Below are 27885 nucleotides of genomic sequence, written 5' to 3'. Positions count from 1 at the left end.
GGTAAGAAAAAGGCACACTTTTACATATACACCTTGAGAAAATTCATCCTGAATGAATCTTTCAAATTTATATTCAGTTTTCCCGCCATTTTCGTACGTAATGGGAAGTATCGCTCGTGAGTTGTAATTAGTTCGTCTGTTTTTCGAAAGTGTTTTGATAGAACCTGTAAAGATGTCTAGTAAGGAAATAAAGCATAAGAAGTTGAAAAAACACTCGTCAAAGCAAAATGTTACTGATTGTAGTTATAAAAAAGTTAAACGACATATTGCAAGTCCTTCATCCGATCATAAAAAAACGTTTGCTTATGAAGGGAAACTTCATAAAAGCATGGTAAGTACATCGAAATAATATTTCTAATTGGTACGGAATATTTGGGATCTTTACAATTATAAAGATGAATTGTTTTTCGTTTTATTAAATACAACTTATTTTACATTATATGGAGCCGAAGCTTACCGTTACTGTAACGTACACTGGATGGTTTTCAAATGCATACTCTTTATAGGAAAAACTAAACGAAACTCCCTTGGATCCTTCCAAATATCATCTTAATCGACATGAAAAAAGACCCTGGGACAATTTTATCCGAGAATTGCATCAACTAACCATCCAGAATGATAAAGCCGATATATCGAAAATCGTTGATGAAAAAAGCGAAGACGAAAACACATCCGAAGAGTATGATTCTTTCCTCAGTCGACAGGTTTCAACAATCTTCAGTGATGACGATCTCGATGCATTACCCATAAGCACTTCAATGTGCTTCGAAGAGCGATGTCCTCAGAGGGTTTTCGAATACTTAGAGTCACTCGATGTATCAGGCTATGAACTTCGCCCATCCGAATCCCACAGGGAACTTCTTCAGTCCGATTATTGTAATGAACGTAAAGTACAATCAGTGGAATCCACGCATTTCAACTTGGCTGTCTCCGAATCGGAATTAATGTCAACAAGCAAGGAGCTGGTTTGCAAATGTTCCAGCGAAAACAAGCCCCATGAATCGGACAATTTTTCGATCGACTCAAACGAAAAGTTTATAGCTCGAACACTTCTCTTAGATGGCGAAAGCAATATGTATAGTTCCACGATGCGAGACAGGTCACCAATCAACGAGAACGGTGCTGGTTCGGATGGAGATCGGCCCGAGCAGGCTTTGCAGACTCGACCAAATCAAACGTCTATTGGTGTCACTTTGACACAGACAGTCCCGTTTGATTTATCAGAATCGAATGCATCGCTGGAGGTTGTTGAATCATTCGATGTCGGCACCGATGAAAAGCAATTAGACCAACAGAGTTCAACGTCAATATCAATAGTGGCCGAGTTTTCGGAAGAAACGATACGGGAGCAAATTTCAGTGGATGAATCTGTTCGAACTAAAGAAAAATGCTTCCCCGAAATTCAGAAAGAAAATGCCCATAATTCACTTCTGGATACTAAGCTTCGTCCAGACGCAGGAGAGGTAAATATCCAGATTTTTTTCTGATCAACCAAAATGGTACTTTTTTTTTTTTATATAAATCGTTTATTTTTACAGGCTCAGTTACATTAGTTTAAAGGAGCCGAATTCTTAAGTATATGTTTTAAAACTATACATAAATAATTTTCCTAACACTATGGTTAGTAAGGTGGAAAACCGATTACTCGCGGTTTACTCGAGTTTAGAGGGTGACATCTTTCAGGAAAGGGATGGGATATAAGGGAATTGTTACAATGTTGATGATCACACTCGATTCTTAAATCTATTGTATATTTACATTTCAACTTATTTTACTGTTTATACCATGGGGGCCAATCGCTCGCAATGGATGAAAAGGAGGGTATAAGGACATAGGTACAATCACACACGAAGATCGATAGCTTTAAGGAAAACATATATTTGGGTCATGTAATCAAGGTCTAACCGAGCCAACACATCTCTCACCGGCACATTGGGCTGTCTTCCTCGGGCCCGAAGGGAGTTTTCTAAATTCGATCTGGCGACAAGATACATCTCGCACGACCAAAAAATGGTACTTTGATAATCGATAATATGAATCACATACATACACGTATGAAACCGTTCGCGAATTCGTTTTATATGTCGCAACTGTTCGGTGTACCGGAACATATTTTGTTTATGAAACCATATAGGTCAAGAAGATTTTCTATTCAAAAAAGTAGAAGGGTCTGAGCCTAGGGCACGGAAGTTTGACGTAGGCTTGTGATTGTTCAGAACAGTTGTTTTTTTTTTTTTGATGTTGGGAATTTGCCAACTTATAACGCCACGGGGGGTGATTTCCGAATCAATAATATCAAGACGACCAAAGACGTGGGATTTATGTCTCAACTGGGATATTATTATATTCCTGCAAATACATTACATTTCGTGTATGTGTTAGTTTACATGTTTTTATCTTAAATACTACATGAGAATCATTCAAATTTGTTCATTTGACTTACGTTTAGTCCCGTTGTGCGATACTTGATGGTGATCAGTATACCAAAGGAAATGTGATGTATTTCGTCGGTCTCCTAGTGTAGATTTTGTTTTAATCAACCCTTTACCGAATACTCTCCGTACTAAAACCTTTTATATAGGCTAGATTTAGACATTTAAATTATATTTTAACTAGTAAGTTTACCTTCGCATGTAGGTTTAGGATGTAGGTAGATTTTAGGTTAGAACAAATTCACTAGGTATTCTAGAGTGAGCACTGCACAGGACTTTTAGTTAGTTATCTGACTTTCAATATTTCATATATTAGTTTTTACCTGATAAATCAATAGATAGCACAATAATATACCATTAATTAGCACAAATTCAATCAACAAGTTAGCTTGTAAGTTTATAATAATTTTGCCGCACGTTTGCATGGAGCACGCGAAATTGTTCTTTTAACAATAGATTTCGATGGTAACGTTTGATCAACCTCTTCGGTGAAATAGGTGTCATACAATACCTGCATACACTGGTATGAGTGGGGTGGAGATATTGGATGGGAAGGTGTGCAAACACGCCAGGAGCGTACTCAACACTCCCCCCTGGTACGTCGATCAGTTGGTCGGCTTACAGTTCATCGCGCCGTACATCCAATACGGCCAGCTTTGCCACAGGACGCTCGAACATCCCATTTGAGGTTCTGACGGTTGCCGCACGAATCTTGTTGTCCTTCCGGTTGACGTTGATTCCAATGACCTTGCCCTTAGGCCAGCAATGACGGGGCAGCTTCGGATCGACGATAACCACTACGTCTCCAACCGCAATTGGCTTTGTATTGGTGTACCATTTCGTTCTGCGTGTAATCTCCGGCAAGTAGTCGCTCAGCCAGCGCTTCCAAAATTGATTGGCTAGCTGTTGAGACATCCGCCAGGTCCGTCGTAGTGTCGCTCCGGTGTCATCTAGGATACACAGTGGCTTTGTACCATCGGACGAACCTAGGAGGAAGTGGTTAGGGGTGAGAGCAGGAGCCGATTCGTCATCGACCGGGACGTGCGTCAGTGGCCGAGAGTTTACGGTGTTCTCGATCTCTGTAAGCAGATTTCGCAGCACCTCATCACTTGGCTTGTGTGCCGGCCGAATTGCCATCAGATTCCGTTTCACAATACCTATCGGGAACGCCTGCCACCCATGTGTGGCGAAGCTGGGGGATTGAACTTCCAGGTCGTCTCGGTACCGCTAAACTCCTTCATCAGCTCGTCCTGGTTGAGAGCCGTTGCAACATCTGTCAGTTCCCTATTTGCACCTATAAAGCAGGTGCCACGATCGCTGTAAATTGTCTTTGGCGTACCTCGGCGTGCTACAAAGTTGCGGAGACCCATGATACACGAGTCGGTACTCAGTGTGTGCACCATTTCAATGTGGATAGCACGGGTGGTCAGGCATGTGACCAGCATACCCCATCGTTTCTCCACTCGACGGTCTACAATGACTTCGATTGGTCCAAAGTAGTCGACGCCAACATGGGTTAAGGGTCGGGCAAAGGCATCAAGCCGCTCTGGAGGGAGATCGGCCATTATTGGAGGCTCAGGAACGGCGCGGAGATTCTTGCAGTGTTGGCAGTTGTGACGCACCTTTGCGTAGGCTGCTCTTAGTCGAGGTATGCAGTATCTCTGTCGGAGCTCATTTATAGCGGTTTCATGGTTCTGGTGGTGATACTTATGGTGCCAGTGTGCAATTATAAGCTTGGTGGTGTGGTGGTCACGTGGGAGAATTATCGGATTTTTAGCGTCTTCGGTGGCTTGAGCACAGGCGCTGATTCTGCCTCGCATCCTCATTAATCCATGATCATCTAGCCAGGGTGTCAACTTGAAGAGCGAGCTGTTTTTGGGAATGGACTTCGTTGATTCTTTCGACGATTTCAGGAGAGTAGCTGCTTCGTCTGGATAGGCTTCCCGTTGAGCTTGGCGTATCACGTAGCGTTCAGCAACCTGCATTTCTTCGGTGGAGAGTGGACCACAAATGATGGGTTTATTTTGCTTCTTGAGACGGCAGTTTGTTGGGAAACGGTGGACAAGCGCAGCCACCTTGACCATCCGCTTCCAGCTGGAAACATTGATCGTTTGGTCTGGCACCGTGAAGTAAGTTAGCAGACAAGGACGAAGTTCAGTATCAGTTTTACTCCCTTTCGTCAGTTGACAAGGCCATGCTTCCTCTGGAAGTCGTAGAAATTCTGGCCCGCTGAACCATCTGGATTTTGGAGTCATGTCGGGGAACTTCCCCCACTTCGTGCCATCATCAGCAACGTTTAGTTTTGTTGGGACCCAGCGCCAATGATTCTGCTCTGTCGATTCTAGTATCTCACTGACTCGGCAGGCAACGAACGGTGTGTAACGACGATGGTTCGAATACAGCCAGCAAATTACATCCCGAGAGTCTGAATGGTAAACACGCTTGGAGATGTTGTAGGACAGAGACTCAAGGACCGTTCGAGACAACCTTGTGCCTATGACCGCTGCCATGAGTTCGAGCCTTGGGATCGAGTGATATCTCAAAGGGGCTACTCTTGTTTTAGAGGCAACTAAACAACTGTGGACTGCTTCGTTCCGCTTGAATCGCAGGTAGCATGCGGCAGCCATACCGTTTTCACTCGCGTCTACGAATGTGTGAAGCTGAATTTCATCGTATTCTAGAAAAAGTTGCGAGCGGAAGCATCGCGGTATTCGAACCTGTTCAACTTGAGGCAAGACTTGTAGCCAACTACACCATTTGGCGAAGGCATTGTCATCGATGTTGTGGTCCCATTGGATGCCACTACGCCAGATTTCTTGTAGCAAAATCTTGAGGAACACTAAGAATGGTGCGATTAGACCAAGAGGGTCGAACACCGTCATGAGAACCCGTAAAACCTCTCGTTTCGTGGGCTGGCGACGGCCTTCCCATAGATCACGATCATAGCGGTTCCAATTGATTTTGAACGTAAAGACGTCTGCAGCGGTACACCACCACATCCCGAGCACCTTTTCAGTCCCTGTTTCTGAGGAGAGGTTCAGGCTCTTCTCTTCGACGTTACTTCCGCGCAGAGCTTCTAGAACGCGCAGTGAATTGCTAGTCCAGTTACGGATTTCAAATCCACCCTGCGAGTGGATAAACTTCACATCCTGGGCGAGTCTGATAGCCTCTTCTTCGGTGTTGACGCTCACCAACATGTCATCCATGTAATGCCGCTTCTCAATCACCTCGACTGCTGCTGGGTAGTCCTGAACAAAGCGAGTAGCGCTCAAGTTCATGACATACTGAGCACTACTAGGGGAGCAGCAAGCTCCGAATGTCATGACGCACATGACGTATACGACTATTTTTCCGTTTTCATCTCTCCATGAGAATCGTTGACACTGCTGGTCTTCTATCCTGATAAGAATTTGGTGAAACATCTCACGTATGTCACCAGTGAGGGCTATGAGATTTTCACGGAACCCGATCAATACGGCGAACAGCGATGCAAGACGATCAGGGCCCTTCAGCAAGGCAGAATTAAGTGATACTCCGAACACTTTAGCTGCTGCGTCCCACACGATTCTCACTTTTCCCGGCTTATTCGGGTTTGTTACCGGGAACACTGGAAGATACCAGACACGCTGGAATGATTGCCGCAATTCTTCATCTGATAACTTTCGTACGTAGCCTTTACTCAGATAATCGATTATTTTTTCTTTCAACGCTATAGCGAGCGTTTCGTCTTTCTTCATGCGCTTTTCAAGACACTGGAACCGTCGTTGAGCCATTGCTTGGCTGTCCGGTAGACGAATGGTGTCGTGACGCCAAAGTAGGGCGGTTTCGTAACGTTCACCTGTGAACCTGGTCATTGACTGGAGGAGAAACTGTGCTCGTTGATCGTCATTGGAAAGGAGCGGTTCATGTGGCCTCATAATCCCCAAACTATCCAGCGCAAAGTAATCTTTGATAACTCGATGAAGATCCTCGTCTGTTTTACTATGATCCTCGTGCGAACCGATGTGATAGACAGAGTGCACTGGACTGATTGCAGTTTCTGCGGTTCCTCCTCCACAAACCGTCCATCCTAGACGGGTCTTAATGGCGACAGGATCGTTTGGCTTTCCTTCGCGGCATTTAAGGGCGAGGCTGAGATACTGGTTATTGAGGCCAATCAGAATTCTAGGTCGAACACCGTGGTATGGTTCGATTGGAAGTCCTTGCAGGTGAGGATACAACGATGAAAGCTCCTTCATCGTCTGGATGGGAAGCAGAAGTTCGCTAACCGTACGTACTCCGCTGATAGTGAAATGTTTGGCCCCGCTGTGGACACCAGCTATCTCCAGTTCGATAGCCCTTGACCTCGTCTCCTGGCGCTGCGTACCACCGGTCCAGTGTAGGCAAAGTGATCTGACTTCTCCCTTGAGCTCTAGTTCGTCGGCTAATTCTTCATCTAACAGCGTAAGATCCGAACCATCGTCCAAGAATGCGTGCGTACGGATGGATCTATCTTTGCCACGCAGCATTACGGGAATGTAGCGAAACAGTGTATCGCTTGACTTGGTCTGGTGCGTGTGACACCCATGCGCTGTTGAACTAGCTCCTGCCCTGGGTGGTTCTGGACTATTAACCATAGGAATTGTTGTTGAAGATAAAGGTGTCACTGACGTTGTTGCTGATTGTTGTTTTTGATCGTTGTGTAGCAACGCGTGGTGCCTGAATTGGCACCCGTTTTTCCCACAAGGTTTAGTTTGGCACCCACCATTGTGACGACAGAGGCAACGGCGGCAGAGAGAAAACTCTCGCACTATGGCCCAGCGCGAATCCCGAGAAAGATCCAGAAAGCGCTTGCATTTTTCAATTACTCTGCAGGATCCTTTACAAACGGGACACTCGCCGTTGACGCTAGATTTGTTTCCGCTTGGAAGATGAGATCCGTGGGATTCTGAGGAGAAATTTTCCGAATGAGCATTTAAGAAGGCATTTCCCTTCTTCGATCCACGACTGTCGTTCCGAACAAATCTTGTATTCGTTATGTTCGGAATAGTCACCGAGCTTGCGGCTTCAGCGAGTGAATACATCCAGGCACTAAATGCTGCTAAGTTGACTCCCGGCAGTGAAATCTTGTACTGTGCCCAGTTTAGCTTGATCGTTGGAGGTAGCTTGTTCACAAGCTGATGAAGGAGGGTAGTATTGTACAGGTACTCATCTAGGCCGCAGGCATCTACGGTCGCACAGAAATTTTCCACACTTACGGCGAAGTCCACTAGAGCCTCTAGTTTATCTTCTCTGATAGCCGGTAGGGCGTTAATTTTCTCGATGAGCGTATGAATAACGGCTTCGGGTTGTCCAAACATCATCTTCAAAGTTTTCAACACGCCGGGGACGTTGGAAGGATGTACCAATCGGCTTTTCACTGCTTCAAACGCTCGTCCTTTCAAACTTTTTTGCAACCGAAAGATGTTCTCATCGTTGGTGAAACCACACATGGTGGTCGTGTTATTGAACGTCGCAATGAATAGAGGCCAATCCTCGGGGTTGCCGGAAAACTGGGGTAAATCCTTGGAAACAGCGTGCCGAGCAGCTAACTGTTTCTTGGTTAGCGGATACCAATCTTCTTCACGTCTCGGTGGACTTTCACTATGGACACTACGTGGCACATCGATTGAGGTTCTGGATCGATGGCTGACATGCGGGCCAGTAATGGGACCCGTTCGTGGTTCAGGAACCGAGCGTTGATCTTCCCTGTGTGAGTTGTGGCTTGATTGCGCACTAGGAAGCCAGCTTCTTATGGAGTTCAACTCACTATTCGTATCTGATCCACCGAAGGATCCACTGTCACTAGCCATCTCTTCCAGTAGTTTGTATTTCTCCTTCAAATAAACTCGTTCTTGTTCTAGCTTCTTCGCATCCAGGGTATGCTCTTCTTCCAGCTTCTGCAATTTCAACTTAGCAAGTGACTGCGAAATTCTACTGGATGCTCGACTTGACACTTTGGATACCTCGGAACTCGCCTTTTTCACTATTCTCGGTGGTTTTTTCAGTTGCTGTTGACCTTGGGGAAGTTGCTGTGACAGTTTTGCTTTCGATGACTTCTTTTTCTCGTTTTTCTGAAGCTTCAAGTCTGGTTCGGGTTTGTTCGTGTTCGATGTCTTGAGAGCCAGAGAATCACTTGGCTTAGTATGAACCAAAGGCTCACCATCAACTACAGCTGTTGATTTTTTTGTAACTCCACCTACGGAAGTACCTCCGCTGTTCAGATTCAGCAACGTCTTGGAATCTTCGATCGATTTTGTACAACCTGTACAACTCCAGGGCATGTCCTCAATTGCTTGGGTAACTCCAACACAGGTAAAATGGAACCATTTAAGACACTTATCACATCTCACCATTTCGTCAGTATCGTCTGCACGGCAAACTCTACACGAACGACCAGGAAATGAAATTTCCGGCTCAATCGTTTCGTTGGTGACCTCTATACGAACACCTCCAACTGCACCACTATTGCTACCACCGGCATCGCTGCCTTTATTCGATCGACCTCGATACGACATGACGGCACTTGAAGCGTTTATCTTTCAATAAACGAATATAATAAAATGTTGGGAATTTGCCAACTTATAACGCCACGGGGGGTGATTTCCGAATCAATAATATAAAGACGACCAAAGACGTGGGATTTATGTCTCAACTGGGATATTATTATATTCCTGCAAATACATTACATTTCGTGTATGTGTTAGTTTACATGTTTTTATCTTAAATACTACATGAGAATCATTCAAATTTGTTCATTTGACTTACGTTTAGTCCCGTTGTGCGATACTTGATGGTGATCAGTATACCAAAGGAAATGTGATGTATTTCGTCGGTCTCCTAGTGTAGATTTTGTTTTAATCAACCCTTTACCGAATACTCTCCGTACTAAAACCTTTTATATAGGCTAGATTTAGACATTTAAATTATATTTTAACTAGTAAGTTTACCTTCGCATGTAGGTTTAGGATGTAGGTAGATTTTAGGTTAGAACAAATTCACTAGGTATTCTAGAGTGAGCACTGCACAGGACTTTTAGTTAGTTATCTGACTTTCAATATTTCATATATTAGTTTTTACCTGATAAATCAATAGATAGCACAATAATATACCATTAATTAGCACAAATTCAATCAACAAGTTAGCTTGTAAGTTTATAATAATTTTGCCGCACGTTTGCATGGAGCACGCGAAATTGTTTTTTTAACAATAGATTTCGATGGTAACGTTTGATCAACCTCTTCGGTGAAATAGGTGTCATACAATACCTGCATACACTGGTATGAGTGGGGTGGAGATATTGGATGGGAAGATGCGCAAACACGCCAGGAGCGTACTCAACAGATGTAGTTCTATTCATTGTTCAGGTTCAGAAATTTGTTAATTTAACTCTTTTGAAACTTCAAATAGTAGCCTTGAAAAAAGACGTTCGTTATATGTACTCATAACCGTCAAACGGTTTGTAACGAACAAAAAAAATAAGCTTCTGTCAGAAAGGTCAACTGTCTAACAGTGTGACACGTAAAAGGGTGGAATTATAGATGAAGAATATGTTGATCGATAAACAAAAAAAATATCGTCATTGATTACATTGAATATGAAGTTTATAAGGACGAAACAAAAAACAAGTTGAAAATACTTACGATTTCGTGATATTTTGAGGTAAAATACACATGAAATTATAAAGTTGCTTTATTTTTAATGGATAGCTATGGTATTGTGATTTCTTTCCATTGTCTTATTCTCAGTATTAGTCTTACTCTAAGGCATCGGGAGCAGTAGCTTTTTCGGTGAAATAATATTCGTTTACAATCACAATCAAGTCGCATTGGTTCTACTGGTCAATCTGTCATAGAAGGAATTAAGTCATTGAGAATTATGAATATGAGTCATGAAGATTATTAATATTTCATTTTGTTTCATCTTTGTGATGCGATGTAAGCGGATCTCAATTAGTCCTCGAAAGATAATCGCTGCCATCCAGTATTGATAACATTTTCACTGTACAATTGCCCATGTTACCGCAGCCCGGAGGACACTCGCCTAAGATGTTCGTCACCCCGTCATATATAGAAGTCATTCGCCAACTGCATTCCAACTTCAACTGGACTTATCTATCACAGGCGTACTTTGACTAAGCTGCAAAGCAGTTATGTATCAACAATAGATGCCGTCTTCAATTTGAAGTATTGCTTTTGCTGTTTTGCAGTCCAGTTAGCGAGTAAAGTTCGATGATTGTATTGATTTTCCGGCCCAATTAACGAACGATCACTATATGGGTGACACTTTCCTCGTTGCTTTGATGAAATCTTGCATCTGATTATTTGGCAGTTATCTGGTCTTGTTATTTTTTTGTGAAACGAATTATAGCACATAATTATGTGTTGCATACAACATTCATGGGAAGTTGGAAAAAGAATGGATAATACATGATTAACCTTCGCATCCGCTCGCAAATCATACCTTTTATTTGTTGAATTGCTCACTTGTTTTATTATTGATGTCTCAGGCGAAAAAAATGCTGGATAAATTTTCCGTATACGAAGGCAGTCCGATAAGTACCTAGGCTAACAAAAAAACAAAAATTTTGGAAAAGTGGCAATTTATACATAGTCTACATAGTCTCCTTTTAACTCGATACACTTGATCCAGCGATACTCCAACTTCTTTGATCCATCTGAAAAATACGTTTTCTCAAGGTCTGCAAAGTAAGCCTCCGTCGCGACGATAACCTCATTCGACTAAAATTTCTGCCCGGCGAGTCACTTTTTCAAGTTTGGAAACAAAAAAAAAAAGCGGCACGAGGCCAAATCTGGAGAATAGGGTGGGTGGGGCAGCAATTGGTAGTGCAATTTGATCAATTTGGACGTGGCGACGGCGGATTTTCCATTTTTCTAAAATCCACGCACACGCCCGCTTCCACACACGGCCAAAACAAAACTACGAGTCCTATTAGGCTGAAAATTTGACAGTAGCCGTTTACGAGAATGTACTACACGATAAGTAATCTCTCTTGCGATACTGACACCATCGGGTGTTGAGTCTAAGTACTTATCGGACCGCCCTTGTATATTATAACATATATCGAAAGACCGATTCTGCGTAGAATGCATTTGAAAACTCTTAATAAACGTTACATTTTTCGTAGAGTAACCCCCCTGTATAGGAATCAAACACGTAGTCCTACGTCAAAAAAGAGTATAAACCATCAGTTTATGAAAGAATTTCCAACAACGGACTGCTAATGCAAAGCAATCTTAAGCCTAATTCCAGCCGATACTATACTACTCAAATATACCGGTTAACGTAAGCGCCAACATGACCAAAACCCACTTTTTTACTGTTTCACATTTTTCACCATGTACATACGCCAAACGTTAGAATATGGTATATTTGTTCAAAAACAGTTGCGAATTCTTGAAAACAGCCATTTGTACACAATTATAACGTCGTGGCTACGACGTTGATTCAATCATTTGAGCATTTTTCTCGCTAGGAAATAGCCTTTCGATTTACGTCGCAACTGCAGGAACAAAGAGTATATCTGTGCTGTTTTGTACCCACGAGAGGCATCGATAGCATTGGTTCCTACCATCGCCGCCCGTAGAGGAACTGAATTCTGTCCCACAGTAGCAACATATGGTGTCCTGTGGACGATTTTTTATTCGTTATTCCGTTATCAGTACTCAGCGCTTTCCTCTATCTTTTTCCTCGCATTGCTAGGATTTTGGAATTTTTGGTCTGCACCTGTTGGATGAAGTTAATAATATTTAGTTTACTTGCTTCTCCTAGTGATATACAGTTACTGGAATCACTGATGTCACATCGACGTTCAATTGCCTTACTGGTGGAATGTTGTATTTCTGCTGTACGTTCTCCAGTGAACCGAAGAATTTTACGACTGCATTCGTTGGTACAGTTGAAAACAACTGTAATTCGTCCATTTCGACTGAAACGCAGAATACAGACACGAGTCAGGTCCTGAGCTCATTTAGGCAATCTTCTTCAGCAAGTGGTAGACCTGAACCCATGAAACTCTAGTGCTCTTAGCACTAGCTAAGCTATTTCCGCATATGTTTCCGGACATTGAAAAAGGACCAAAGATGCAACTCAGCAGAACTAAAATGAGCTACATGATCACATACAGTATTGCGCCATACTTTTGAATGGCACCCTTCGTTTACTTGAAAATTACAAGGATATCGTTATCGGAGTCGACGAAACGTTAAATAAGATTTCTCAAAAGCAACAGATGGATTTTAGCGTCCACTACTGGAATGTAACGAAGGGAAAGGTGGAATCCAGGTACATTGGCTCAGTTTTGTAAGCTCAACGAGTGCACTGGACTTGATCAACGGATTGAAGAAATGTTTTGAAGCTAAATCTATTTTAAAGGGGGTCAACTCAGCATTGACGGTCCCCATGTTAATTGGATAGTAATTAATCAGTTGAATGAAGAAATCCGTGAAATCCGAGGCAACTAAAACTACAAGTTCGCGAATAAAGATAGCTGGGATTTGTATGTTGTGCACAATTCAAAGTTCAAAGAAGGAATGAAAAAGACTGGTTGGAAAATTGATGAATTCCTCCAGTGCTTGTAAGCCTGTTTAGTAACGTTCCGTTAAGATGTACGGAGTAATCTTGAACTACTGGATCGGCAAAATTCCCCCTGAAGTTTTGCGGAGTAAAATGGATCGAAAACTAACCGGTGGTAGAAGTAGCTCTGGGCATGCTGCAGTACCTTAAAACCTACGTAGTCGCAGCCTAAGCAGAAAAGAAACGTCAGTACAAAGATACACATCCATATTTCCGTAGGAGCTTTGCTGCTGTTTTCACAGTCAGTACCTTCAGAGTAGTTGCTTGGGGGCTAAATTATGCGTTTTCTTAACATCAACTGCTGCAGCTCAACAATTTTTGACGAGCCTATGTCACCTTTCCTTTTCATCGAACTGACAAACCTTATCAAACCAGTAAGACGTCGTGCACAAATTACGTAACGCTAAAAATCCGGATTTTGGACCTCCCCCCCTACGTAACGCTATTTCCTATACACAGAAAGTAACGCAACCTCGACCGCCTCCCCCCCCCCTTATCGCGTTACGTAATTTGTGCACGATGCCTAATGGATAAATTGATCGAGCCTACACTTTTTAAAGGAAATCTGAAGTCCCTCATAAACGTCTATCTTTCTGATGATTGGTGTCTGCCAGCAACTAAAACTTAATTGGGATTCGCTGTGAAAGCTGCAATCAAAAGTGTTGTGGAGACAAACCAAACCTCTGAGAAAAATATCTTGATTTTTCGACAGAACTGGAAAGAGTACTATATAGCATTTCTTCGAAAAATGAAAGAACGATCACCTTTGTCGTATCCCGTGACACGATATATTTCTTGTATCGATCTAGCGGTTATTTCAAACTATTCTGATGTTGCAAAAAATCGCATGAATTTTGCTATTGAACGTTTCTTGGAGAAAAATAGAACCAGTGGTACCGTGGCAGACAAAAGTAAACAGGAATTCGTCGAGTTTTGTGATACTTTGGGTTCGTGCGATATGCTAAAAAACTATCGTCGAAAAGAAGAACGTTTGGTCATCTTGTGGGTGAAGAAATTCATAAGCGCAGCACGAAAAGAATATACAAATTCAGCCATTCCATGTCAAACCTATATAGTGGTTCTAAGATTTTCGTGAAAAATTTTAGTTTTAGTCTTTATCGCAGAACATTAGACTCGTATTTTTTCATCTGTTTTATTGGGGTGACCATTTCCATTTTAGGGTGGTCCGAAAAATCAATATTTCCCCTTTTTTTCAAGAAAGAATTATTTTAAATTCATAACTTTCGAACTACTGGACTGATTCAAGTGATCGGCATATCATATTAAAACCAATCAGATGGTTTTTTTTTTAAATATACACAGGTTGCAGAAAGCTTGGCTTTTATTTTCGTTATTATTGATTGTATTCGTTTTCTATGGTTTTTATGGTCTCGGGACCAAGGGAGCTATTTTTTTTTAATACTCTTCCTGGGAAGCTGAGCCTTTTGACGTAGAACTACGTCTTTCAGGAAGAGTGCCAAATCAGAAAACAGGTCACGTTTTTATGAAATAAAGTTTACGTTAATAATTATTTTCACTGTGAACGAATTCTCATGATTTGCATACGAAACGAATCGGTAATTCTCTAAGATTTATTTGATATGTTGTACATTACAATTCGCTAATCTCTAAACGGTTCAAATTCATAAAAACTGGAAGAATTTCCCTTTTCCCATACATTTGATCTGCCGATTTGTGTGCTAATTCTACCCGTATTCCGAATGCTTATAAACCGAACATTTCTTAATAGATCGAAAAGCTGTTTACATCAATTAATAGGAAATATTTCTACTCGTCTATCACAACTAATAAAATGGTATTTTTCATTGAATAACTGTAAAATGTCAAGCGTTATCTTAACGCCCTAACTGCCAAGTTTTGATTGGCCCGATTTACGGTTTCCCCAACACAGACTTCAAAATCGATGTACCTGTGGAAATCCATGTGGAATATACATGCAAGTTGGGGGTATTTTAGTTTCCAGCGAGCTGTGTTGCCCTAACACGGACTTCTAAATTAATGTGCATGGGGGGATCCGCTTTGCAAATATATGCATGTCGTGGGTATTATTTGATATTGAGTAATTTTGTACACGCTTGTCGCTGTGCAGACCGGAATATGTTCCCCTAAAACATAGTTTTAAACTGAGAAGCCTCGTCATTTCAGGTGAATGAACTTCCGCAGTTCGAGAACTACGTAAACATAACATGTGCAATATTTTCAGAGAGAAATGTAAAATACAATGATCGTTTGACAATTCTTCCGTTCACATATTGTGGTAGTCCTAGGCATCATATCAAACGTAACAGGACGATCATCAAATTTATTTGTAACGAAGAACATAATCTATTACAAAAATTACGATGCATTCTAAAATAATTTTCGAAGTGGTAAAGAAGTGGATTGCATAATATAATTGCGTAGTTCTACGTCGAAAATATGCGGTCGTGTTCTAGATACAACCCCTTACAATTTTTTTACATAACATATCCGAAAATCAGAGAGGTGTTTTTTTTTCGTTATGATTCTTCAAAGTTAACCGATGACCGAAAAAACAAAATTTCCCCTTTTTTTCAAAACTTTATTTTCTCAAAAAATCATAACTTTTGAACTACTGGACCGATTGAGATTATCGACATCTAGAATTGAAGCCCATGAGCTATTCTATTTCGCTTATATTACGCTTGCAATAAAATTGATTTTCTATATTCCTATTTTTTGTCCATTAAGCTATCGCAACCAAAACATCCAAACTTTGAAAAATCATAACTCGAAAACGAAAAAAAACACCTCTCTGATTTTTAGATACGTTATGTAAAACAACCTCAGCTTACAAGAGAAAATACAAAAAAAATGTAGCGCCCTTGGTCCCGAGACCATGAAAACTATGAAAAACAAATACAATCAATAATTATGAAGAAAAATCCAATTTTAAATTGGTCTAGTATATTAGAAGTTATAATTTTTGCATTTCTGGAAAAAGGGGAAAAATGATTTTGGACCATCGATCAAATTTGAAAAATCGTAACTTAAAAACGAAAAAAAAAACACATCTCTGATATTTTGATATTTTATGTAAAAAAGCGCCCTTGGTCTCGAGATCATAAAAACCATAAAAAACAAATACAATCAATACTAACGAAAATAAAATTCCAGTTCTCTGCAACTGTAGTATATTTTTCAAAGAACTAGTTCATTGTCTTTAATTTGATATGTCAATCATTTTTCGGTCACCCTAAGGAAAAAAAAAACTCTAATATTTTGGAACAAAAGGAACAAAACTACCATTGGAGAACAATTATCGTTTTGACATGGACTTTGTTTGACTTTGTCAAAGGGATCCTTATTCTGTCACATGGCAATGCTACATTGGAGCGAGGATTCTCTGTGAACAAAGTATGTTTGTAAACCAAAATGGCCAGAGCTTGGTAGATCAGCGCATTAATCACAGTGAATGCATCTAATTTTGCAAACCTGTAGAGAGTTTGCATGCATATAAAAAACCAGTTTTTTTTAAATTACTGGGAAAACCAGGAGTTTCAAAACGCAAATCAAGTTGCTACCCTGAAGGCTGCATGTCGCACTGACGTACCATTCTTCACTACTTCGATAGCCCCGTTCAAGCTGGTCTGTGACAATTTTTTACGATCGGATGTTCTGGTATAATTCCGCACCATGATTCCACATCTAGCTACTTCCAACTATGTTTACAAATTTTGACAGCTGTATTTACAGGCTATGTTGAAAAAATACCTGGTCACACTGTCCCAAGCAGGCATGCTCATTCTGATCTTTTACATGAAACGGCAAAGTACCACAAGGAATCAGTGGAAATGGTCAGGAATAATACCAGTACGAATTGATATAAAGTCATAAATTTCAGTATGAAGCGTGCCGAGCTTATTTTGTTCATTGTTTTTCTTATATATTTTCCTGAAAATCGGAAATTGTGAGATTTTTTTCAATATATTTGTGTTTATTTATTTATTTATTTATTTATTATTCGAAACCATCCGACAATAAGTCTTAATGGTAAAAAAAGGAACTTAGATTGGGAAAAGCCACCTTGAGCAAACGTTAAATTCGAACTCAAGGCGGCATAAAAACCCAATATCTTTTCACAATGGTATACAAAATAAAATGACATAAAAACTAGGCGAATAACAAAGATGGAAAACAATTATGACAATACTATACTACGCATACATTTCACAGTTGCACACAAAATATTCTAAAAGGACAATAAATTTCCACGACGATTATATTCTAACGCCATCTGACGAATAGGTTCTTGAAGACCATAATTAGTGCGATGCGCATCAACCCGTAGCAGATGTTGGTTCCGTCGAGGCCGAAGAGGGCAGTACAGCTGAAGTCGCGACAGAACAGCAGGGCAATCAAAGCATCCCGATAGGATTTTATGGACGGTCTTAACGGTAATGTCCTTGCGTCGCTGCTCAAGAGGAGCTATGCCAACTAGCTGACAAAGATCCTCATAAGGTGGCAAATTATCATAATTTCTCCAAGGCAGCATGCGGCAAATTCTACGAATGAAGCACTTTTGTATCCTTTCAATTCGAAGTATCCAGTACTCATAATGCGGATTCCAAACAACACAGCTTGTCTCAAGGATGGAACGAACTAATGAGCAATAGAGAGTCCGTAAAGTGCCAGGATCGCAAAATTCTCTACCGATTCGAAAGATTGTTCCGAGCTGACGGTACGCTTTATTAATGATGAATGTATAATGTTGTCTAAACGACATTGGGCTGTCCAAAACAACACCTAGGTCCGCCACGTTATCACTTCGCTGGAGTAACGAGCCATTAATGCTGTAATCGAAAACTATTGGTTGTTTTTTTCGGGTAAAACTGATAACAGTGCATTTCTGAATGCTGATTGTCATATGATTAAAGCTGCACCATTCCGCAAATAAATCAATCAAGCTTTGAAGTCTTAAACAGTCTCTGGTGGTCTCAATTGGCAGATAAATTTTTACGTCGTCAGCGTAGCATAACCTTGTTCCATGAGGCAATAGTCGGATGATGTCGTTAACGAACAGCGAGAATAGCAAAGGTCCTAAAATGCTACCTTGCGGTACTCCGGAACCATTCTGGAACCACCTCGATTGGGAGGAACCCACTCTCACGGAAATTTTGCGACCGCGTAGATATGTGCTTAGCCACGAAAGCAAACTAGAAGATGCTCCTAATTTGTTGAGTTTGGCAAGCAAAATTCCATGATCAACACGATCAAATGCCGCTTTCAGATCGGTATAAGTATTATTGGTTCAATAACAAGCCCAAACGAATGGTGGCCCATTTTGCCCCGCCTGATCATATTTCCCCTATCTACCCTACGCAATTCTGGTGCACTAGCGAAAGTGCGCGGACTAGTAGAGCCGTATGTCTCTTTCATTGAACTATAGTCTGTACTAATAAACATAGTAGGGGCGCTTCGTATTTTTTAAATATAAATATTAGGTTGTGCAGTGCTTTTGTTTCATACGCTCTACTTTATCGATCACATTCGGTTAATTTTATAGATGGTTAAAACACACTTCCAACACATTAGTTATTTTCGATTTAATAACCAAAATATTCAATAGGAATAATTTATATGACAGAACAACGTTTGCCGGGTCGGCCAGTCGTACTGTAATAATCTGAATTGCCATATCAACTTATATTTTTATTTGCTTTGTCAACACTAGTGTGGAATGATAATTTCTGCTTTCACTTTCAGAGTCGACAAAATTTACAGTTTCCTCCAATGCCGCAATTGCCATTGTGTGAAGCGCAACCGACAGCGAACAATCAACCGAAATCGCAAATCACAGAAAAGAATGCCAAACTGAAAAAAGCAAAAAATAGAAGCAAATCAAAACCGCAGCAACAAGTAATCGACGCTGGATTTCCGTCGAAAAAAGGTTCTGAGCTCCAGCACTAAATATTTTGCATACTTTCATTTAATCTTTGTTTTTTTTTCCTACAGTCCGTTCGCCGACTAACAAAAACACTTCAAAAAAGCTTCACAAAAAAGGGTTGGAACGAGATCTGGTAGAACGAGAGAATGAGACTTCCTTATCACAAAATACCGAAAACGACATTAGAAGAATTTTGTCGTACACAATACAAGAAATGGATAGTCCGAAAATTGCTAGAAACTGTGCGAAATCTATCAACAAAACAAAGAGGCCTAGTCCAGAACTTGACGTTGCTCATTTGATGCAGGTCATCAAATCGAGTATTAGCGAAACACTGGCATCTCTGTTGAAAAGAAAAACTCGAAGGACTCGTTCAGCGTGTGCATGTCGAAATCCGTGCCATGTTATCGTGAAAAGAATAGTTCCAAAATCTAAACCAACAGAGGAACGCGGAGTGCAGGTTGGCAGAAGAAAAATGGTAGAAGTAGCTGTCAATACTTCACCAGAAATCCCACCTACGACGGAGGACCGCGGAGTGCAATTTGATAAAATTACAATGGTAGAAACAGCAACAAACACTTGTCTAGAGGATATGCCGCTTGAACAAGAGGCAGGTCCTTCGAAGACACCATGCAAAGAGGTTAAGAGTGCCAACCAAAGAAAAAGGAAGCAAAGCACTGAACAGCAGCCGAAAACTGAAGCAAAGCCGAAGAGAACCAGAGCAGTATCCACAAACCGGAAAACCGGAAAAGTAACAATGGTAGACATAGGAATAAACACTTCCCTAGAAAATATAAAAAAAGCAAGGCCTCCTCAACAAGAGGCAGGCTCTTCAAAGACACCAGAGATTAAGAAAACGATCAGAAGAAAGATTAGCACTGAACAGCAGAAAAAAGCCAGAGCAAAAGTCGCAGACCAAAAAGCCCAAAGTCCTAAGCCGCAGACAGAAAATCCGGAACAGCGAAGGTCACACGAAATTCAATCAACAATAACTCAATGCCTCAGAAAACTCGAGGAAAGCAAAGCAAGCGCCGCCACAACGAATGACGTTCAATTTATTCCGATCACGGTTCCGGAAACTCCCCGCAGCTCACACCGGTACTTCCAACCAGTACACAACTTACGAAAATTCGTAGTGTTGTCCCCTACTAGTAATACTTGCATTGACACGGCAGATAAACTGGTAATTGAAATTTTGTAAGGTGTCCTCAATGGCTGGATATATAGGAACTGAATGCCTGTACTTATTTTCCCCTTCATATATGGTCAGTGTTAAGTCAAAGGGGACCAAGTCGCAAAATAATAAATATCGAGTTATTGATTGCATTAGGTTAAGCATTTTGTAAGCTACATACCACGTTTATCAGATTTGGAAAATCAAGCAGGAATAACAGATCTAAACGAAAGCATCTTATAGCAGTAACTCTCAAACTTGTTCTACTCGAAATCATAAAAATATGACATAGTCCGGCAATACATGTCTGACTCAACACAGACCATATGTGTTATTAATGATAGGTGTGTCCTATGTATCCAGACTTTGAGTAAACAAATAGTTAACTCATACATCGCGCGGAACATAGAAATTATTGGGAACAATCAACTATGCTTGACAAATGAAGAATTTATATATATATATATATATATATATATATATATATATATATATATATAAAAATGGATTTCTGTCTGTCTGATTCTTATGGACTCGGAAACTACTGAACCGATCAACATGAAAATTGGTATGTGGAGGTTTTTGGGGTCGGGGAAGGTTTTCGTGCTGCCATACAAATGAAACACAAACTTCTGCATTACTCGAGAATTAATCAATATCGATCGATATCGATTTAGTGCACCAATGTTTCTATGATAGTTAGACCCTCCACCCCCCCCCCTCTCTAAAGGTGGGCTGCCATACAGATGAAACACAAATTTCTTCATTTCTTCATTTATTTCTTCAGGTGAAGGTTTTAGGATGCAATAAATGTTTTTACGATAGTTAGATACTCCTCCCCTCTCTTTCTCAGGAGGGGAGGGGGTTGGGGCTGCTATACAAACGAAACACAAATTTCTGTATTACACGAGAATCAATCAAGCAAATGAAACCAAATCAGGCATATTGAGGTTTTAGGGTGCAATAAATATTTCTATGGTGGTTAGACACTCCTCCCGCTCTCTAAGGGTGGGCTGTCATACAAATGAAACACAAATTTCTGCATAACTCGAAAACTAATCAAGCAAATAGAGCCAAATTTGGCATGTGAAGGTTTTACGGGGCACGGGTGACGTGTAACGGAGAAACATGTTATTTGCAAGTGGTTGAAAAATCTTGAACGAGAATTGTGTCTGCAAATAATCCAATATTATAATGATGAGTTTTGTTAGAATTGCTAAAAAAATTATAGTAAAAGGTAAATTCAACGGGGTCGATTAGAAGATCAATCAATGAACAGTTCTGCGATTGGACCCATAAACCTGCTCATAATACGAGAACGTGAATGTTTGAAGGTATTGATAACAACAAACAAATTTTGGGCGGGACGAAGTTTGCCGGGTCAGCTAGTTTTCGATAAAAGTTGACCTAAGGCGACGTGCACAAATTACGTAACGCTGAAAATGCACCCCCCTATGTTACAAAAAGTAACGCAAGACAAACCCCCCTCCCTTATGTTACGTAACACTAATCTTTACACAAAGTCAAAGTCGTTCGTTTAACATAAAATGATGAGATATCTCAATTAATACTTATACATCAGTCGGGATAGGTACTTTCAACCCATCTGGCGTTAAGCTGAGAGGAAAATAGACTGATATAAATTGATGTTGATTTACACTTGGTTCAATGCAGCAGTTCCTGTCGTTACATTTCACTACTTGCAAAAGTCCCTAGGATGTCCTTACGTGACGAGCAAACCACTCGACTTAATATCGTACTAATTCCGCTTCATCGATTTTGGAGTTGGCAAACTCAATATATTCAGCTTTGAGGGAATACCCGTCGATTGCTAGATTATTCCACACATCAGCTGACGTTTCCCCTGCATACTTAATATGTTTCGTTTCCAGTTGAGATCCCTCATGACCATGAGGAAGTATTCAACCTACTATCTCCCGGGGAAGAGGAGCAATTCGACGTTCAACGATTGAAAGCACTGCGTCCTGGAGCATTTGTAATAAAGCGTATTGGAACAAGATTCAATTGATTGAAACGATGGATCGAAAATATCTATGACCTTTTTAAAACGGATTCTCGTATTGTTATCCATCCGCATTATTTATGATTACTGGCTTGATTATTTCTTGAGGCTGAATAATCTCAAATTCAGGCAGCTCGTTCACCCTTTTGAAATCGAGCCCATGAGAAAATACGTTTAAAGAACAGTGTCTCCTGAACGAACTGTAACGTACATTGGACCACTGTATTTAACTGCTTCAGCATGATCAACGTGCCCTAGCTTTATTTTGTATTTTGTGATGATGAACGGAATGAGCTTTTATTTGGCAGCCATGACAAAATCAAGATCTAAGTTTCTGGTCTGAAAAAAAACTTTATATCCTATCTTTTTTCAAAAAATCCGTATTGAAATCTGTATTAGGTTTATAAGTCCAATTTTTAAGCATTATTTTTCAGCTTTAGTATCATTGATTGGCATAGCAATTATTGACGATTTGGTATCCGCGTAATGCCAGGAAGCATATACACTGTAGTAAAAATACATTGATTTATTGAGGTGCAGTGGAAATTCATTCAGTTACCAGGCGATGCTTGTTCACATTGGGCAACGTAAATACCTTCATTATAATATACTAGCTGACCCGGCAAACTTCGTCCGGCCAAAATTTATTTTTCGTTATCACATTCACGTTTTCTTACTAAGCGCACGTTCATGGGTCCAATCGCAGAACTGTTCATTGATTGATCTTCTAATCTACCCTTAAAATTACCTTTTACTATAAAATTCCTAGTACTTCTACCGAAACTCGTCACTATAATATCATATTATTTCCAGACACAATTCTCGTTCAAGATTTTTCAACCATTTGCAAATAACATGTTTCTCCGTTACATGGAATAAATGTTTGATACAGAAAATATGATAGAACAAAGACAGCCCTAAATCGGACAACTCCTTTCTTGAGTTTTGCTCTTATCAACACATTCGGCGATCCATTTTTATTTATAAAGATAGAATACGATATAGGAGGCGTTTTATCACATTAAAATCCATTTCCATTTTCGAACGAAGATCAATTTCGTTAGCGCAAATATTAAATGGACTAAAAACGCCTGTCAATATGTAATTGTAGAACATATGCGAATTGAATTTCCAGAATTTTCTTATTTTCTTTCAGAATTTTTCGAAAATTTTCAATTGTCATGTTTGGTTGAAATATGTGTATTATTTTTATGGGACCCCCTCTCCATCCCAGAGGAGAGAGGGATGTCATACCATCATAGAAAAAATTATCATACCCAAGAACTCTCACCCCAAATTTGGCTCCATTTGCTTGATTAGTTCTCGGATTATGCAGAAATTTTTGTTTCATTTACATGGCAGTCCTCTTACCCTTAGAGAGGGAGTAAGTGTGTCGAACCACCATAGAAACATTTAGTGCTTCCTAAAACCTCCATATACCAAATTTGGTTCCTTAGTTCTTGAGTTATGCAGAAATTTGTGTTTCATTTGAATGGTCAGTGAATCAGTGAATCGATCTATACGCCGTTTAAAAAATCGATCCATCAAGATCGATTTTTTTCCAAAGATCGCCCAATCCTAATTACAGTTAAACAGAAAAGCTGGTGTTCTTCGTTTAAGAGTATATTTTACGTTCGTTTCCCACTAATAGGGACAAATGAAATGTAAAGTTTAAAGCATCGAAAGTAATGTAAGTTCGTTTTCCAATAACGAATTTCATGCCAACTCGATTGGCCATTGACAGCATAATCTCAGACTACAGAGAAACGTTGTGAGTGGTAAAACATTAGTCATTCAAGCAATTTGTTCTGCTGGTTTGTGTTTTTTATTTCTAATTCTTCCAGCCTCCTGGGCTGATTCATCGGCAGTAGACATTGCCGCAAGGTACAACAACTTACATTAAATATACATAAAACATTAACCTAAATTGATGGATTACATAAATTTGACTTTGAAGTAATAACGAAATAAGAACAAATTAAAACGCTTTTAAAATAATTAAACAAAAAATACCGGTTTTCTCCGATTGCTGCTTGCTTGCTGTACCAGAAGGATAGGAGAGGAAGTCGTACCGTTAAAGATGCCAAGGTGTTCTTAGTCCCCTCCATCGTGGAAGGGAAGGAACAAGGATTTTCGTGGTTGATTATGCGTTAGACCCTGAAGAATTCGAAAAAACACTTTCTTTCTCTCTTTTTCTCTCTTTTTTTTCTCTCTCTCTCTCTTTTTTTATCTCTCTCTCTCTTTCTCTTTCTCTCTCTCTCTCTCTCTCTCTCTCTCTCTCTCTCTCTCTCTCTTTTCTCTCTCTCTCTCTCTCTCTCTCTCTCTCTTTTCTCTCTCTCTCTCTCTCTCTCTTTCTCTCTCTCTCTCTCTCTCTCTCTCTCTCTTTCTCTCTCTTTCTCTCTCTTTCTCTCTCTCTCTCTCTCTCTCTCTCTCTCTCTCTTTCTCTCTCTTTCTCTCTCTCTCTCTCTCTCTCTCTCTCTTTCTCTCTCTCTCTTTTTCTCTCTCTCTCTTTCTTTTTCTCTCTTTTCCTCTCTTTTTTTCTCTCTCTCTTTTTCTCTTTTCTCTCTCTCTCTCTCTCTCTTTTTCTCTCTTTCTCTTTTACTCTTTTCCCTTTCTTTCTATTTCTCTTTCTCTTTTTCACTCTTTCTCTCTCTCTCTTTTTCTCTCTTTCTCTCTTCCTTTCTCTGCAAACTACCTTTCTGTCCAAAAAATTGGGAAAAGAGTTGGTGGAACCTTCCGAATATCTGTAGACGGTATTTTTCTGCTGTGATGGCCTTTAAGTCTTCTAGCAAACCGACTGAACTCGCCCCGCCTCGGAAGTTGTTCCTGATATATGCCATTTTCGACGAGAACAGTCAGGAACCTCCAATCATTCGCCACAAACCAGGATTGTTTTGACACCGGGGGAAGGTTGGAACGCACCATCCGCTGCAGGATCGTATTACTATGGGCGATCAGGTGGATATCCCCCTAACTCCTGGTTTTCGAGAAAGAACTGGCCGTCCTGGATACGACGATCGAGTCGATGATTAGGTCGAAAGGGGGTTTGAACACAGACAAAGGCAGCTTGTGCTGATGGCAAGAAACTGGAGACAGTCCTTACAGTGCCTTGTTATAAATCGGTGTCAGAGTTTTTGGGAGCTTGTCCCCGGCCAAACACGTCAGCTCGAGGCTATAGGTGAGCAATTGAGACCCTGATGTATGTCCCTGCATATCACCATACGGCCGCTCTTCTGCACTGAAAGTCTAAATCCTCTTTCGGCCGCTCACCGACCGAATGCATTGAAAGCTGCTTGCATCCTGATGCGTGGAATCCTGTAGGTTTTCGACCACTGCCATCATAAGAATGTCGTCCCCTAGGCAGGACCTGGAACAGGCGACAAGAAAGAGGGTGACCGCTCAAGAAATTGTTACATTCAATCACTGGTTTGATCAATGATTTAATCATACACTCAAATGATTACTAAACCAACGGTAGTTCTACGTCAACCTTGCGGTAATGTCTTAGGTATAGCCCACCCATATTGTTTATTACAACGCACTACGGGGAAACGCGACCTGTACTCGACGGTCGGTATGGCTTCTATGTCCACAAAAAGCACGACAATAATATGACTGAACAAATTAAGGTAAATGATGCTGGTTTGTCCGATTTAGGGTCGATTTTTCTTCATGAAAATCACATATAATCAAGACGAGTGTGGGTTTGTTGAAAAGTCCCAAGTCTCTCGTAATAATACCATAAAGCGTTCAAATTATCCAGATTTTTATGCAAAGAGAAATCATGACCAATGAACGAATGAATGAAAAAAATCGAATTTTCATGTAGATGCTGCATTTCTCATTGCTTGAGTTCACAGTCATCATATTGATCCATTCATAATTTAGTTTTTCTTGAGAATATTGCCTTTTCTTGGGCATTTTAAAGGTGAACAGCACTAAACACAGAGAAACTTTATCTCTGCTTCGCGCGAAGGACAACAAAACAAAACAAACAAACTGCAGCGCGCCAAGCGGAAGAATACTTGGAAGTGTAATAATCCAGAAAAGGTCTGAATACGTACCAATAATCATCTGGTGGTTGATTAAAAGTTCAAGAGCTCAAATCAGGGACGCATTGACACCAAAAACTTTACAACACGTGAATCCGCAGAGATATTCTATAAAAAAAACTTCTGTAAATCATTTGAATACCTAATTTGACACAGGTGCGCTGAACTAGAGTATTCAAAAAAAAAGACAAACCAAAATCACATTTTCTACTGGACAAACCAACATCATTCACCTTAATACAAATGAAACGTCATCCGGTGTTTGCCAAACATGCACCTTTTGTGTAGTGTTCACAAGACTGCACGTTAGATACCCCAGCATCATAAAATTAGTATTCAATCTTTGTGTATTTCAATACTTGTAGCAAACAGAAAAGCTGGTGTTTTTCGATTATGCCTGGGTATATTTTTACGTTCGTTTTCCAATGAGATGGATTATTCACACTCCTCTAAAAATTTGACAGAAACTGAATAATGAGGCCAGCTTCAGATTCATTACTCAAATGCTTTTTATAAAGTAATAATATATCTTCCAAAAATCTTTTCAGCAATTTGAATATCTGAAAGTACCCGCGGATGGATATCGAATCACACCGATAATTTGCACACCCTCTTTGAATGCTTCTCTCTGGTCGATACCAGAATCAGACTACGGCGTTTCGAACAACCGAGCGTGCGCTGCATCCGATCATGATGTAGAATCAACGAATGTATTTTTCGATAGAATCGACCGACTACGTCTGAGTGATGTAGATCATTCCTCAAGCGAAATTGTTCCGAATAGTCAGCAATCAACAACAACGCCGACGGTGACGAGATTAACTAGAGAATGTAAACAGCGAGTACGTCCCTATCCGCAATACCCAAAGATTCAACCACCACTCACTAGAAGCCGAACGCTCAAAACACTCCAACCGATAGAATCGCACGACTCCGAGCGGGCTCTGCTGGATCCGATTATGATTGCACCTCTGAACGATCCAGACATCTACATCGAAGAACACCTAGAATACATAGGGAAACGTTTCAACAAAAACCATGAGAACCGAACGCTACCCACTTTGGAAGAGATGTACGGTCGGCCAATGGTGCTAACAACAAGGGATATAGAGTGGAAGAAACTTTTGCACATGGGCGACGAAAATATAGATGAATGCTCGAAAGTGGATGCTGAGAAGATAAGGAGACCTGAAAGCAACGCAATATGTCGAGTTTCTTGGCCTTTTTGCAGCAGTGTAAAAAGTTCACAAGAACCCGAATCGTTCTCACCAAACCTTTCACCAGTCTCTTCAAAATAACATTGTTAGAACTAAGTAGTTTTTTTTTATTTTTTAGACCACAGAACCTGCTTTCGTGATTGAATTGTTCAAATATGTTTTTTTAATCGATTTTAGTTTTTTTTTTAATTTTATATATTAAAATATTTTTGGAGTGTATTTTTTCGAGTATCAAACCAAAAATTCAATCCGCCATTGAAAAATGGAAATACAGATTACAGATTTGTTACACAGCTACGATATATTGGTACTAATCAACTTGATTTTGTTCGTGTATGGAAACGCCTAGTGGCCTGTTCAAGTAGTAGTAGTGAGTAATATTGTTAAATTATAGAGGCTCTAAACATTTTCAGATCATCAACCTCTAACCTTAAATAAAAGTCAGTT

The 27885-nt window shown here is 40.3% G+C and overlaps 1 protein-coding gene across 1 annotated transcript; it reads left to right on the top strand.

The window, feature by feature from the left end:
- Positions 1 to 107: 107 nt before the first annotated feature.
- Positions 108 to 27847, top strand: LOC129777479 (uncharacterized). The gene is made up of 5 exons (XM_055783755.1): positions 108 to 331; positions 507 to 1463; positions 18792 to 18975; positions 19041 to 20155; positions 26770 to 27847. Exons 1-5 carry the CDS (start codon positions 173 to 175, stop codon positions 27517 to 27519), a joined length of 3165 nt encoding a protein of 1054 aa, XP_055639730.1. The 5' UTR covers positions 108 to 172; the 3' UTR covers positions 27520 to 27847.
- Positions 27848 to 27885: the final 38 nt, after the last annotated feature.

Source organism: Toxorhynchites rutilus, chromosome 3 (genome assembly GCF_029784135.1).
Source record: "Toxorhynchites rutilus septentrionalis strain SRP chromosome 3, ASM2978413v1, whole genome shotgun sequence".
In the NCBI taxonomy this organism is placed as follows: domain Eukaryota; kingdom Metazoa; phylum Arthropoda; class Insecta; order Diptera; family Culicidae; genus Toxorhynchites; species Toxorhynchites rutilus.
The sequence above is the reverse complement of the archived record's forward strand: the minus strand, read 5'-3'. Positions and strand labels throughout refer to the sequence as shown.